The sequence below is a fragment of the Lentinula edodes genome (assembly GCF_021015755.1).
Source record: "Lentinula edodes strain Le(Bin) 0899 ss11 chromosome Unknown C8R40scaffold_2, whole genome shotgun sequence".
In the NCBI taxonomy this organism is placed as follows: domain Eukaryota; kingdom Fungi; phylum Basidiomycota; class Agaricomycetes; order Agaricales; family Omphalotaceae; genus Lentinula; species Lentinula edodes.
In genome coordinates, this window is record NW_025764308.1 from 1,488,083 (window position 1) to 1,500,070 (window position 11,988).

At 46.5% G+C, this 11,988-nt stretch overlaps 6 protein-coding genes across 6 annotated transcripts; 4 read left to right on the forward strand and 2 right to left on the reverse strand.

Annotated features, from left to right (window-relative positions):
* Positions 1–9: 9 nt before the first annotated feature.
* C8R40DRAFT_1081168 (uncharacterized protein) lies at positions 10–3,207 on the forward strand. The gene is made up of 8 exons (XM_046227126.1): positions 10–996; positions 1,048–1,187; positions 1,241–1,283; positions 1,342–1,871; positions 1,937–2,548; positions 2,608–2,715; positions 2,771–3,040; positions 3,091–3,207. The coding sequence occupies exons 1-8, from the start codon at positions 69–71 to the stop codon at positions 3,166–3,168; spliced, it is 2,709 nt and encodes a 902-aa protein (XP_046091742.1). The 5' UTR covers positions 10–68; the 3' UTR covers positions 3,169–3,207.
* Positions 3,208–4,443, reverse strand: C8R40DRAFT_1081170 (peroxisomal membrane anchor protein conserved region-domain-containing protein). Its single transcript, XM_046227127.1, has 5 exons — positions 4,348–4,443; positions 4,102–4,293; positions 3,992–4,045; positions 3,647–3,931; positions 3,208–3,593 (listed from the first exon to the last, which is right to left on the reverse strand). The coding sequence occupies exons 1-5, from the start codon at positions 4,402–4,404 to the stop codon at positions 3,285–3,287; spliced, it is 897 nt and encodes a 298-aa protein (XP_046091743.1). The 5' UTR covers positions 4,405–4,443; the 3' UTR covers positions 3,208–3,284.
* A 279-nt stretch (positions 4,444–4,722) lies between these two features.
* C8R40DRAFT_269988 (uncharacterized protein) lies at positions 4,723–7,341 on the forward strand. Its single transcript, XM_046234549.1, has 3 exons — positions 4,723–5,061; positions 5,112–7,128; positions 7,189–7,341. The coding sequence occupies exon 2, from the start codon at positions 5,133–5,135 to the stop codon at positions 7,098–7,100; it is 1,968 nt and encodes a 655-aa protein (XP_046091744.1). The 5' UTR covers positions 4,723–5,061; positions 5,112–5,132; the 3' UTR covers positions 7,101–7,128; positions 7,189–7,341.
* A 294-nt stretch (positions 7,342–7,635) lies between these two features.
* C8R40DRAFT_1158122 (P-loop containing nucleoside triphosphate hydrolase protein) lies at positions 7,636–9,695 on the forward strand (the record flags this gene model as incomplete). Its single annotated transcript, XM_046229702.1, has 11 exons — positions 7,636–7,686; positions 7,912–8,059; positions 8,114–8,320; positions 8,370–8,726; positions 8,780–8,815; positions 8,873–8,916; positions 8,968–9,052; positions 9,105–9,256; positions 9,312–9,446; positions 9,507–9,606; positions 9,661–9,695. 11 exons carry the CDS (start codon positions 7,636–7,638, stop codon positions 9,693–9,695), a joined length of 1,350 nt encoding a protein of 449 aa, XP_046091745.1.
* A 190-nt stretch (positions 9,696–9,885) lies between these two features.
* On the forward strand, positions 9,886–10,918 carry C8R40DRAFT_270146 (putative glycine dehydrogenase). Its single transcript, XM_046234550.1, has 6 exons — positions 9,886–10,218; positions 10,274–10,423; positions 10,479–10,522; positions 10,574–10,661; positions 10,713–10,750; positions 10,807–10,918. Exons 1-6 carry the CDS (start codon positions 10,110–10,112, stop codon positions 10,855–10,857), a joined length of 480 nt encoding a protein of 159 aa, XP_046091746.1. The 5' UTR covers positions 9,886–10,109; the 3' UTR covers positions 10,858–10,918.
* Positions 10,919–10,950: 32 nt separating this feature from the next.
* C8R40DRAFT_1165599 (ESSS subunit of NADH:ubiquinone oxidoreductase) lies at positions 10,951–11,392 on the reverse strand (the record flags this gene model as incomplete). Its single annotated transcript, XM_046230718.1, has 3 exons — positions 10,951–11,047; positions 11,103–11,218; positions 11,270–11,392. The coding sequence occupies 3 exons, from the start codon at positions 11,390–11,392 to the stop codon at positions 10,951–10,953; spliced, it is 336 nt and encodes a 111-aa protein (XP_046091747.1).
* Positions 11,393–11,988: the final 596 nt, after the last annotated feature.

Sequence of the window (11,988 nt, forward strand, 5' to 3'; positions counted from 1 at the left end):
GCGCTTAACTGTTAACAACTAATATTCGTCTAGGTTCTTTCAGGGTTCTTTGATTTGGCAATCGCAATATGTTCTCTCAGTTCAGACACGCTGTAGAGACATTGGCCCCGCACCCAAGGATCAGCACTGACGAACCTCCTCACAGCGATGGCGACAGTCCTTCATCTAATCCTCGTTCACAGTCTATAGATTTGACTTCTCCCACACAGCTGGCAGAAAACGCTCTATCCAGTCTGTCTAGTTTGCGCAAATCCTTCTCTCCTACTCTGCCTGGAACGCCTTCTCCTCCAAATGCAAAATCTCCCTCTACTCCACGACCTTCTACTCCGCGGCCTTATAAATCTACCCTTGAAGAACGCCTTCGGGCAGCAACAGCATTCACTATTGGAGAAGCGTCTAATACTACTACACCACAACCGTCAGCGAGAGCTTCTCCTGCACCTTCCATTGCCCCACGGGATCAACCACTGTCACCTGTGTCGCCACTGTCTACTCCTCTTCCGGAATCGCCGATATCGTCACAACCTTCCACAGAGTCAGAGCCCCCCCAAGATCTCCTGGGAAACCTTTCTCTTGATGTAAACCCTTCTGGGAGAGGGGAGCCACCGACTGACGCGACTGTGTCCGTGGATCCGGCTGTCGGTAATTCGGAGACTAGTGAGAAACGTTCACGTTCACATCCAGGACCGGACCCAGATGTAATAGGGACGACTAGAGAGAATTCCTCAAACACAAAGGAGCACGTTGATGGAATAGTGGAAGGAATTGCCCAAGATGAAGTGATTGCCCCCATCGAGTTGAACGCGTCTAAGGATACGAAGGAGGCAACTGACACAGAAGCACCGGAAGAACCGCCGATTTCTCCTATCAATAAGGTCCAAGCCTTAGACTCAGAGGGATCCTCATCTACCTCTGTTACATTGGTTCCAAGCTCAACAACAACCACGGTAGAGGAGTTGCAGCAACGGCTCAAACTCGTTGAACAGCGCTTCACAGGTAAGGTTTTGCGTATATATCGTTGTCGTCATTTTACAGTACCGCTTCTAGACGTGTCTACTTCATTCAAACGTCTTCAAGCTGAAAAAACGGCAGCCGATACCGTTCTACGGGAATTTACCCCCCTTGAATCATTGCGGGAAAATGATGCATTGAGGGATTATCTCCAAAATGTCTTATTAAAAACTGAGGTTAGCCTTTCGTATAATTGACAGCGTCTCTCTTCTTTAAAATTATTCCCTAGCTCTCCCGAGATGAGATCAAGCATCTCAATACGAAACTTCAGAGTAAGCTGACCCTTAGTATCCGGTTACTTGTGCATAATCTGCCAAATTTATCCTCTAGCACAAGAGAGTCGCATCGAAGAACTACGCGATACTCATCGTTTAGAATCTCGTTCTCAGATCGACCAAATTGACAACCTCAAGAAACAACTGGAGGAATCGGAGCTCCTCATCAAAGCCTCTCAAGCAAATTCAGATGAGGTAACAAAGCTCAAAGCTGAAAATGAACGGTTGAACGGAGAGGTCGCGAAAGGGAAGGAACTGGCTAAGGACGAGGAAGAGAAAAGGATGAAAGCCATTAGCTTACTCAAGACTGTTAGACAGAAGCTGACCAGGGCTGAGAAGGACAGAGATGATGCGGTCAAAGAAGTATCAGCCTTGAAGGAAAAGGAAAAGGGGGAACGAGCCAGAGAAGAGACGGAAAGATCAAAGCACCAGAGTGAAATTGATTCACTCAACACAGAACGGGATAGAGCAATCGCTGGTCTGAGAACTCAGTTCGATAAAGAGCTTGTAGTGGCTAGGGAACGTCATGAGAAGGAACTGGCCGCTCTGAGAGCGGAGCTGGAACTTGAAACTGTGACCGTCAAGGTATGCACACCTGATCATCTACTATGGAGACGTTTTATGTTTTCTAACCATCAAGATGCACTCAGGCAACCTTTGAAAAAGAAGTTTCCAATAAAAATTCTCGAATCACTCAACTTGAGAACTCACTCAATTCCGTCGTCCGGGACAAGAATTCTTTTTTCGAGCAGGTGCAGATACGCCAGGCAGAAGTCGAATCTTCACAGGCTCACCTCGAGTCCTTGCAGAGCCAGAACGCAGAACTTCAGTATCAACTCCGCGAACAAAGCGATCGAATTATTCTTTTGAACGAAGAGCTTCTCGAGGCGCGGCGCGAGCATGATACAGTTTCGTCGAAATATTCTTCTATCTCCACCTCTCCCGAAGACACCGCACACTTGCTTTCTTCGGTCGAAGTCAAATACGAAGCCAAGTTGACGGAGTTGAAAAGGGTGTTGAAGAATACAGAGAAAGAAAGAAACGAGAGCGATGCTGAATGGAGTAGAAAACTTCGTGAAAAGAACCAAGAGATGGAGAAGCTTAGTACTCGACTTGGGACAGCGATTCAGTCAAAGGCTCAGGACCATGGGCTTGTGGAAAATCTGAAGGTGGAAATATCACACCTCCAGCAACAGATCCAAATAAGCCAGAACGAGATGTCTCAGGTGCGTATGCAGATAGCACAGCTTAAAGAAAATGAGGTATCGTTTTCTTCTCTACTCTCTCTTTTGGGAAGTACTGAATGTCGGACATCTTTTAGAATACGTTCAATACCCGTGAGACTGAGATGGAGACCAAAATCAAGGTTCTCGAACAAAAACTAGAGGAGGGCAAGTCGAGAGAGAGTCAGTTGCGGAGCAACAACAAGGTGGGTGACGCAACCAGCGTACTCGCATTTGTATCGACGCCCTACATTCATCCAGACCCTCCGTGAAGAACTACGCAAGGTCCAATCTTCTGCTGCATTGCTTGAACGTCAGCGGAATCCCGGTATTGGGTATTGGACCTCTAGAAGCGAATCTACTGCTGTTGCGTCGTCAGATTCTGTAAATTCTTCCTCTTCGTCTCCTCCTGCCGGTCGCACGTCGTCGGATAATGCACGTGAATCCCCTGTCAAGAAAGAGGAAGAAGAGGTCAATTTAGAATACCTCCGGAATGTGATTCTTCAGTTCCTAGAGCATAAGGAGATGAGAGTGAGTGTTATTCAGCCTTCGTATACTGAATGGCTCATTTTATAATTTAGCCCAATCTCGTTCGAGTGCTCTCGATCATCTTACACTTTACTCCACAAGAAACACGCCGGTTGGTTGCCAAAGTGTAGTTACTGTAGTGTGGAAATTTGTATACCCTCGATTTTATACGTCGTAATATCATAATGTCTAGTAAGAATGGGATGGATACATTCAAGATAGATTACATTGCTACAATAAAACATCATCATGAAGTTATAGTCAATGCAGGCTCCTCTCGCTCTTTGCCTTTCCCGTTTGTGAAGGCGGTATTGCTTGGTGAAAGTGATGTTATTGCGGGCGATGGTGTAGTAAATGATGTGGGCCCCGGGTTGCTTGGATTATTATTGCTGGCCAACTGCCAACTTGGTATTGATGGACGACCAACCATCGGTGCAGGTGGAGGAGTACTAGACACATTCGGTCCTCTACTTAGCAGCAAGGCTTTGAGAGATTTGAGCTCTTGCTGTAATTCAGCAAGGGACTGTGTCTGCGTATCTTTGTTTTTCTCAATCATCTGTAATGCATTTAAGCAGATCCTTAGGGGACAATAAAACCATTGTCACTCACTTTAGGGAGCATATCGCGAATGGTATTGACCTCCTCTCTAATTTCCCGCATTTCGTCCCTGGCTCTAGCTTCCGCACTCCGCATTTCCGAAACGGCTGCTTCCACGTCTCTCGTTGTCTTGTCCACCTTTTCCTTCTGGTCTTGCACGGCTTGCTTGACGGCGGCGGTTTCTGATTGGATTTCCTTGAGAAGGACTTCCGCTGCATCGAATTGAGCTGTCAGAGCATCCCGGTCGCCTTCGTAAACAGTCGTTTCTGGAGGCTGAAGGTGCGGCGAAAGGTATTTCTAAGGGGGACAATTATTTGTTTTTCGAAGCAACGACAGGAAGAACGCCGTGCAGCAAACCTGGAATAGGGAGACTGCGCCATAAAGAATAGTCCCGGATGCTACGGCAGTAATCTGTGGTTGAGATAAGTTGAACGTGATTATTAGTAGCCGCATCGGCCGCAACGTACAAAGTAATCCCTCCAGTCCCACTGCTGAGCAGGATACGGTGAGCCAAACGCAGGAGGGAACCCTGGGTTGTAAGGAATAGCAGCAGCAGCAGACTGATTTGTTGCTTGCCGAACGGCCAAGTCAATTTCAGGCGGGGTAAGGCCCTTTGCCTCGAGAAATTGAATACGTTGAGCTAGTGGAGATGATTGAGACTAAATCATATCGTTGTGAGTTACGAGTTAAGAGAGAAGAATCTTAGAATTTACTTTGGGATCTGAAAGAAATGCAATAGCATTGCGAATGAGCTCTTCACGATCCGACATGAATGTAGTGTAAAAGTTTAGTAAAAATAAGCGCCCATATCATCGCCCTGCAACTTGAATCACCACCACCATAGTAGCCACACACAATTATCCGATTCTTACTTGGTGAGGATAAAAGTTCGAAGGAATTCTGTCCATGCTGTCCAACAGAATGTTCGAGGATTGGATGGCCCCGTGGTCATCGTTTTACTTGCAGCGCCGCGTTATGAATGGTTCCGTCTTGCCTGACATCGACTATTGGAAATGAACTCTTTCAATTTGATCGGCGCTGTCTTATAAGTGAGGTCCGTTCAACAATATACCCCAGCTCAACTGTTTGTGACACCTTTCTCATGTATTTACATACATAGCTCGCACCAAGAATAACTCGAAAACCTTCATGTTACCAGGGGATCGTATAAGATCATACAAGATCATACACCCTCTCTACTGACAGATTGATATCGCCTTCCCTGACTTCCGTTCAAAATCATCCAACATTCATTGTTGGACGTCCAACTCGCTAATTTCTGATCATTAACATTAATCATGATTCTTGACAATCTCGATTCTCGGGCCCCTCTTCTGTCCAAACAATAAATTCCTTTCAGGAATACTGATAAGCTTCTCGCAATCCTCCTTCAACGACGACCATCACCAGACCATCACTTATTACAAGTAAGTCACCAAATTGTGCCTAGGTCTCCTTCCGTCTGACCTCCCATAAGTTTCGCCGAATCAAGATTGTTATGCACTCAAATGAAATTTTGTTTCCACTCATTCATCCAGCGTTGAGCGTTGTTCCGACCACCTCTCATATAGGGCGTCGTAATGCTCGTCGTCCCTTACAATCATCTCCACTGACTGGTCCCGCACTTTCCAGCGAGGGTGCTGTCATTCAAGAAGATCATGTTCTTGGTAGACCTAGGCCGTCTAGGATTTCATCGTTACCAGAATTCTCGAAATCCACTGATTACTGGGTAGAATCTATTCCACCTCTTCCAGTCTCGGAATCCCATCAACGCAAATCTTTACCACCCGCACATTTGACTATATCTAATTCCACTCCTCTTTTACCAAAGACATCTTCATCATGCCCTTCCAAACCTCCTCGACCGTCCTCTGGAGGAAATATACATTCCCTATCACAAAATATTTCCCATGCGCCACATCGGACTTCATCCTCCCTCCATGACACCGGTGAGACATGGCTCATTACCAGTACGTACGAGGAGACGCCGCGTTTTAGCAGGCCTAATAAAGGGTCCAACGTTGTGATGCCCGTATCGGTCAAAGAACACCGAAGAAAGTCACTAGCTAGCGTAAAGTCTCAACCCAGCCTTCGCGATCGCAGTGCAAATAGAACTCGCGATGTTCGTCGTGAGGATGGCGTTTTAAAGCGGACTATTCAGCCAAGAAGAAGCTTATCATCGCTCCCCAGCAAAGTCCGTCAACGTGCCAACGCTATCATGAGCCTAGACACCGATGTGGCAGACTCTTGCGGCAACGCCATTCCACGTCAACCATATTCTAGAAGTGTCACTTCTCGACCTTCTTCGTCCACAAAAAATATTTCTGATAACGATTCCTTCATTTCCTCACCCCCTCCTCTTCCTCCCAGCGACTCCGCACACAGCAGTGAAAGCTTCATCTCGAACTTTGTAATCGTTGATGATGCCGAAACCATTCAGCCTGATTCCACTGATCTAGTTCTTCCAGGCAGTGCGGACCTACTTCCCCTCCAACCTCCAGATCATCAGCGCTCAGCATCGAACACAACCTCAAAATCCAGCACAGTTTCTATTGATTCTCGCAACAGTTTTGGGGCCTTCAAATGGCGTACAAAGGATGTCTTGAGGAAAAGCAGATCCTTTGTGCATTCACGAGCTTCTTCTAGTGTAGATCCCATTCTGGGATCGACTGTTTCCTCTCCATTCGTGGCTCCTCGTAAACACGTAAAGGGCTTTAGCTTTCTGTCTTTCTCCAGTTCGGATGACTCACACTCATTCCATGTTCCTCCCGTGCCAGGCTCACTCCCAGATGGCATTGGTATGACAACTATCAGCGATACCAGTTCTGACTCTGACCTTGCTACCGACGACACTCACATTGATTATCAAAAAGAAGCGGGACAGCTGTTGTACGATGCTTTCCCGCGTCCTCCCTCTATCGATTATAATGCGATATCATCCATGCTCCCGGCTCCCCTCGGTGAACACAATCGTAGCAACCTTCACGCTCTTCCGAAAACCCGTCCTCCTGAGTTGGATATGAATGAAAGGCTGGGAAGCCCTCTCCCTCGAACGCCCACTCCCTCATCACCAACTGGATCATCGTCTAGAACTCTGGTGTCGCCACCCACTCCCACTTTTAAGGCTTTCAAACGAGGAACTCCCGACCAGATTCTTCCCCAGAATATTGGCTTCGGTGGACGACCGTTTGCCTCAACCCTGGACTTATCCTCTACATCTCCGCTGCGTGATTCACCGACCGCCAGCTTCTTAAGCATCGGGGATGATAATGTGATACCTCCTCGTGTTTCGTCCAGACCAAAACTCCCAGGGGCTGCTTCCGCAAAGGCGATGAATTTGCTCGGTGTACTAGACGGGCCCAGTAATCAGGCTCAGGCGGCAATTCCGAGGACGGTGGGGACGATGAAGAAATTCTGGAAGAATTTAACTGGTGGAGAGAAGGATCTTGTAAAATCCAGGGCCTAATCGAACGGGCAAAAGCCTCGATATTTTTGTGAGTTGTTCTAGCCTCAACCCAATGTCGTATCAGATGTTAACTTTTGCGGAAATATAGATACCCTTTTTGACTTTCACTCTCTCTGAACCTTCTGTTTTACAGAATCCATTCCTTTCACTCCCTTGTACTGATAACCATTTTCGATTTTGCTTCTAGATTCCCTATCTCTCAGGGATTGTATCGCGACCCGTCAAATCCGAATTACACTGATAGTACCCTACTCTCACGAATCCTACATTATGTACATCATAATCGCTTCATTTATCCTTCTTTTTGCTCGATTTGTAGGCTACCATAACTATTGTGCTGTACAGTTGGCTCAATGACAAAACTGTTACTCTGTACGTTGTATATTTACAGAGATTTACAGTAACATAACCGTACCACCCCTTTACTTGAACTGTACGATATAGACCATAACTTGCCTAATAAGTGCTGTGCGCATTGTTCCAAAGCTCGTTGTCGGAACTGTAAGGTTCAGGTCGATGTCGATTCCTGCGTACCATGAGGTTGAGTAGGGATGGCGAAGAGAAAAATCGAGTGTCGGCGAAATTAGTCCGGCTTACCGGAGCCGGATGCCGAAATCTGCCGTCAAATTTTTGCTCGCGCTCCGATTCTAGTTTCTAAAGCTTTCTGATTCAGACGACCACCATGCTTCGGGTCGCTGCTTGTAGGGCTGCACCGGCCGTTTTCGCCTCTTCTTCCTGTGCGTTTATCTGTCTTCCCAGCTGGTTCCTCTAATTGTATACGTGTACACAGCCATTCTTCCCCGGTTCACAGTTTCAAGAGCTGTTCTACCTATCCACTTTGGTTCGTGAATCTGCCTATGGTTCGCATTTTGGTTCACCAAATGGTATTTTAGTCACGCGCAGAGGATATGCAGAGATATTTAGTCGTACAAAACCCCATATGAACATTGGGACCATCGGTATGTCATTTATACGTTCAAATCCTGAATCTTCTGCTTCAACCTCTTTTCCAGGTCATGTCGATCATGGAAAGACAACCCTCACGGCAGCCATCACCAAGGTCCTTGCCGAGACTGGTGGTGCTACCTTCACCGACTACGCCCAAATTGACAAAGCACCAGAAGAGAAAGCCCGTGGTATAACCATTAACTCTTCGCATGTCGAGTATGAGACGGATTCACGGCATTATGGTCATATTGACTGTCCCGGACACGCTGATTGTGAGCTAGATCATCACTTTTACTTCTCTCTAATTCCACCCGCGCGTAGACATCAAGAACATGATTACTGGTGCCGCGCAAATGGACGGTGCTATTATTGTCGTTTCTGCAACTGATGGTCAAATGCCTCAAACTCGTGAACATTTGCTACTAGCTCGACAAGTAGGAATAAAAAAGCTTGTTGTGTTTATCAACAAGGTCGACATGATCAACGACCCGGAAATGCTGGAACTTGTGGATATGGAAATTCGGGACCTTCTTTCAACATACAACTTCGATGGAGAAAATACACCTATCGTTATGGGCTCGGCACTTGCTGCTCTAGACGGCCGTGATAAGGAAATTGGCGTTGACAAAATCTTGGAACTCGTCAAGGCTTGCGACACATGGCTCGACCTTCCTGCTCGTGGGTTGTATTTTTGTCCGTAACTTGCTTCTATTCTCATGACGTTCTTCTAGGTGATCTTGACAAACCCTTCTTAATGCCCATCGAAGGTGATTTACGCGTTACTTGTTTGTTAATCTGTCATACTTAGACCCAATTGTTGGAAGATGTCTTCTCTATCTCTGGTCGTGGCACCGTCGCTACTGGCCGTGTGAGTAGTCCATACCTTTGTTGCGGGACGCTTGTTAACTTCGCAATCCAGGTGGAACGTGGGACTGCCCTCAAGGGTAAGGAAGTCGAAATTCTCGGTCTCGGGAATTCTTTCAAAACCACACTTACTGGCATTGGTCCGTTTATTCTCCGAAAATTAATCAACGACCAGGCTGATATGTTATACAGAAATGTTCCACAAAGAGCTTGAACGGGCAGAAGCTGGTGACAACATGGGGGCTCTCCTTCGTGGTACCAGGCGTGACCAAGTTCGTCGGGGACAGGTCCTCATTGAACCTGGCTCAATGAAGGCCGTAAAGAAGTTCCGCTCTCAGGTTTATGTGAGTACTTGTTTTAGCTCTCAGATCTGTCCACTTCTCACTACCTCCTCGATAGATTTTGACCAAGGATGAAGGCGGACGTTACACTCCCTTCATGCAAGGATACCGTCCTCAACTCTATCTTCGTACTGCCGACGTAACTGTTACCTTGAACTTTGCCGAGGGTACACCCGATGCCGAAGAAAAAATGGTGAGATTTTAACCTTACTTGTATTATAATCTTGATTTCTGAGTACAATTGCGACTACAGGCCATGCCCGGTGACAATGTCGAGCTCGATTGTGAATTGATCTTTGACCTTGCCGTCGAAGTCGGCTCACGTTTCACTCTGCGGGAGGCAAACAAGACCAGTGAGTCCTTATTACTACTATATTTCGATCCGCCTGTTAATTTAGTCTATCTAGTCGGAACTGGTGTCGTCACAAAGATTTTGGAGTAGGTAAAAAAACATCGCTCCTTCCTCTACATCCGGACCGACAATCCCAATACCGTTATCTTATTCTACATACACACCTACAATCTTGCATGGCATCTCGCACCCAGCTCTATATGAATGTGCTAATCTCTATCGCAAATATCTGCTGTCGTCGACTGTAGGGCGACGCGATTCGTGCTTTTGTACTATATAGACAGTGGAATAAAAGACTGTCCTGGTCCAAAAACATTTGTTACTGTATGTACAGCAAAGTCCAGTGCATTCCTCAGGAAGTTGGGTTTCGTTGCAAGAGTTTGAAAGTCGTTATCTGCCCGGCTGGCAGTTGAATGAGTCGGAGCGGACTTCCGCATTTAATTTTCTTCGCATTTGCGCGCTGGCTTTTTCTTAATTACATCCTCTTGGTTCAGGTCATCGCACATGCAGTCTATCTTAAGGCGTACACTTGCTCCTTCCAACCCTCTACTAAGGTGTCAGGTTAATGTAACACCACGAGCATTCAGGCCTTTCGGACTCCGGACTATTGTCAGTGCGTACTTGTCCGTAACTTCCGCTTGAATTGTTTCTGACGTGCCTTGGGATAGCCAAAAAATACACTGTCGAACATGAATGCGTTTCCTTTGACGATTCAACTGGACTTGGAGTTATCAGCATCACAGATCATGCCCAGTCATCTCTGGGCGACGTAGTCTTTGTCGAACTTCCCCAAGTAGGCACAGTGGTTGCTCAACATGGTGCGTGGTACAACCTTTACTTCATGGGTCTTTAACCGATATACGCATATTTCAGACCAAATTGGCGCAGTAGAAAGTGTGAAGGCTGCGTCTGATATTGTAGGTGCTTGAATCCGTTTTGTGGATCATTTGAGTCATCGTTCTGTACAGTACGCCCCTGTGTCCGGTAAGGTAGAAGAGATCAACGAGACTCTGGCGGACCAGCCCGGTCTACTGAACAAATCTCCCGAAGAAAAAGGTGGGCATATTTGGAATCTTTCGAACGACAAGATTGACTGACTTGAAACAGGTTGGCTTTGTAAAATCAAGCTGTCTGACCCTTCAGAGGCAAGTACATCGGGTATATATACGATGATTTAGGAACTGAATGTTGATGATCATAGTTGGAGAAACTAATGAACAAGGAGGAATATGAAGCCAGTTATGAGCATTAATAGACCTTGCGCAATAGATTAGAGCCGATTTTTATGTCCTTGCACGATTCAACTCGAATAGAATGGGATGAAAATGGTGTACATGGCAACATTCTAAGATGACGACGACGACGATACCGGTTCATACTTGTATTTCTCGCCCCGCGCTTCCATTCGTTCCTTTGCTTCGCGAAGAGCCCAGGATTCGACACTGCGGAATGTAAGGTGAATTATTAAGGAACGAGTTCAAGTCATACAACTCGTACCCATTATCTGGCTTGTAGTATAGCATAACTGCAGCAAATGCCATCGATCCAAACATCCCAATGTACCAGATATTCTCCCAACTTTCCTTCACGCGCTTCTGACCAGGTGCTAGCGGCTAAAACCGGGCTATGAACAGCATGAACAAAGACGAGGCACCGGCGCTCACCTTTTCGCCAAAAAGGTAGCCAGAAGGTTCATTGAATTGAGGTGCCCCATGAGAAGCCAGTCGTCTGCTTCCAAGTTGAGCTCTCAACCTTGCGAGGCGCACGGTTTGAGATGATTGTAGCATTTGACAGTGAATCTTTGTCACGCCAAGGTCACGCCCGTGTCATACAAGAGCATACAAATTACAATGCGGACACCCGAAATGCTTCGCTTCCTAAATTCTCAGAGCCACAAGAATCACAGGAAAACCCGTTGCTACAGCGAACGATTCAGACATGATCGTTTCTACGTATGTATCTGCTCAACTTCATTTGTGACTTCAAGTGTTAAAGTTGACGATAACGGTGACACGGTCACTTTTCCCCTTCTTCAATAGAATATCGGCGCAGGCCTGGATTTCAAATTCAAAACACTCTCAAGGTACGGAGACATTAGCCCGGAAGATCGCGCGCGCTGTTGTCTGCTGTTGTAAGTAGCTCAGTATCATTGATCTCACATACTAAATCAAATCAGCATATATGGCCTACTGTTTGCTCGGGAATAGTGTTCACTCCTCGGGTACTGACCCGTACAGACCAGGTAGTACATACAGTTCTTGTGCATGAACTACGATAAACGACGAACACGGTCTAATAACAAAATAGCCCTTATTCTTCCGCTCTCCGACACCATCGCCGCTCGGCAGTTACATACATGCGGGTGGCTGTGTATGCGATCTGA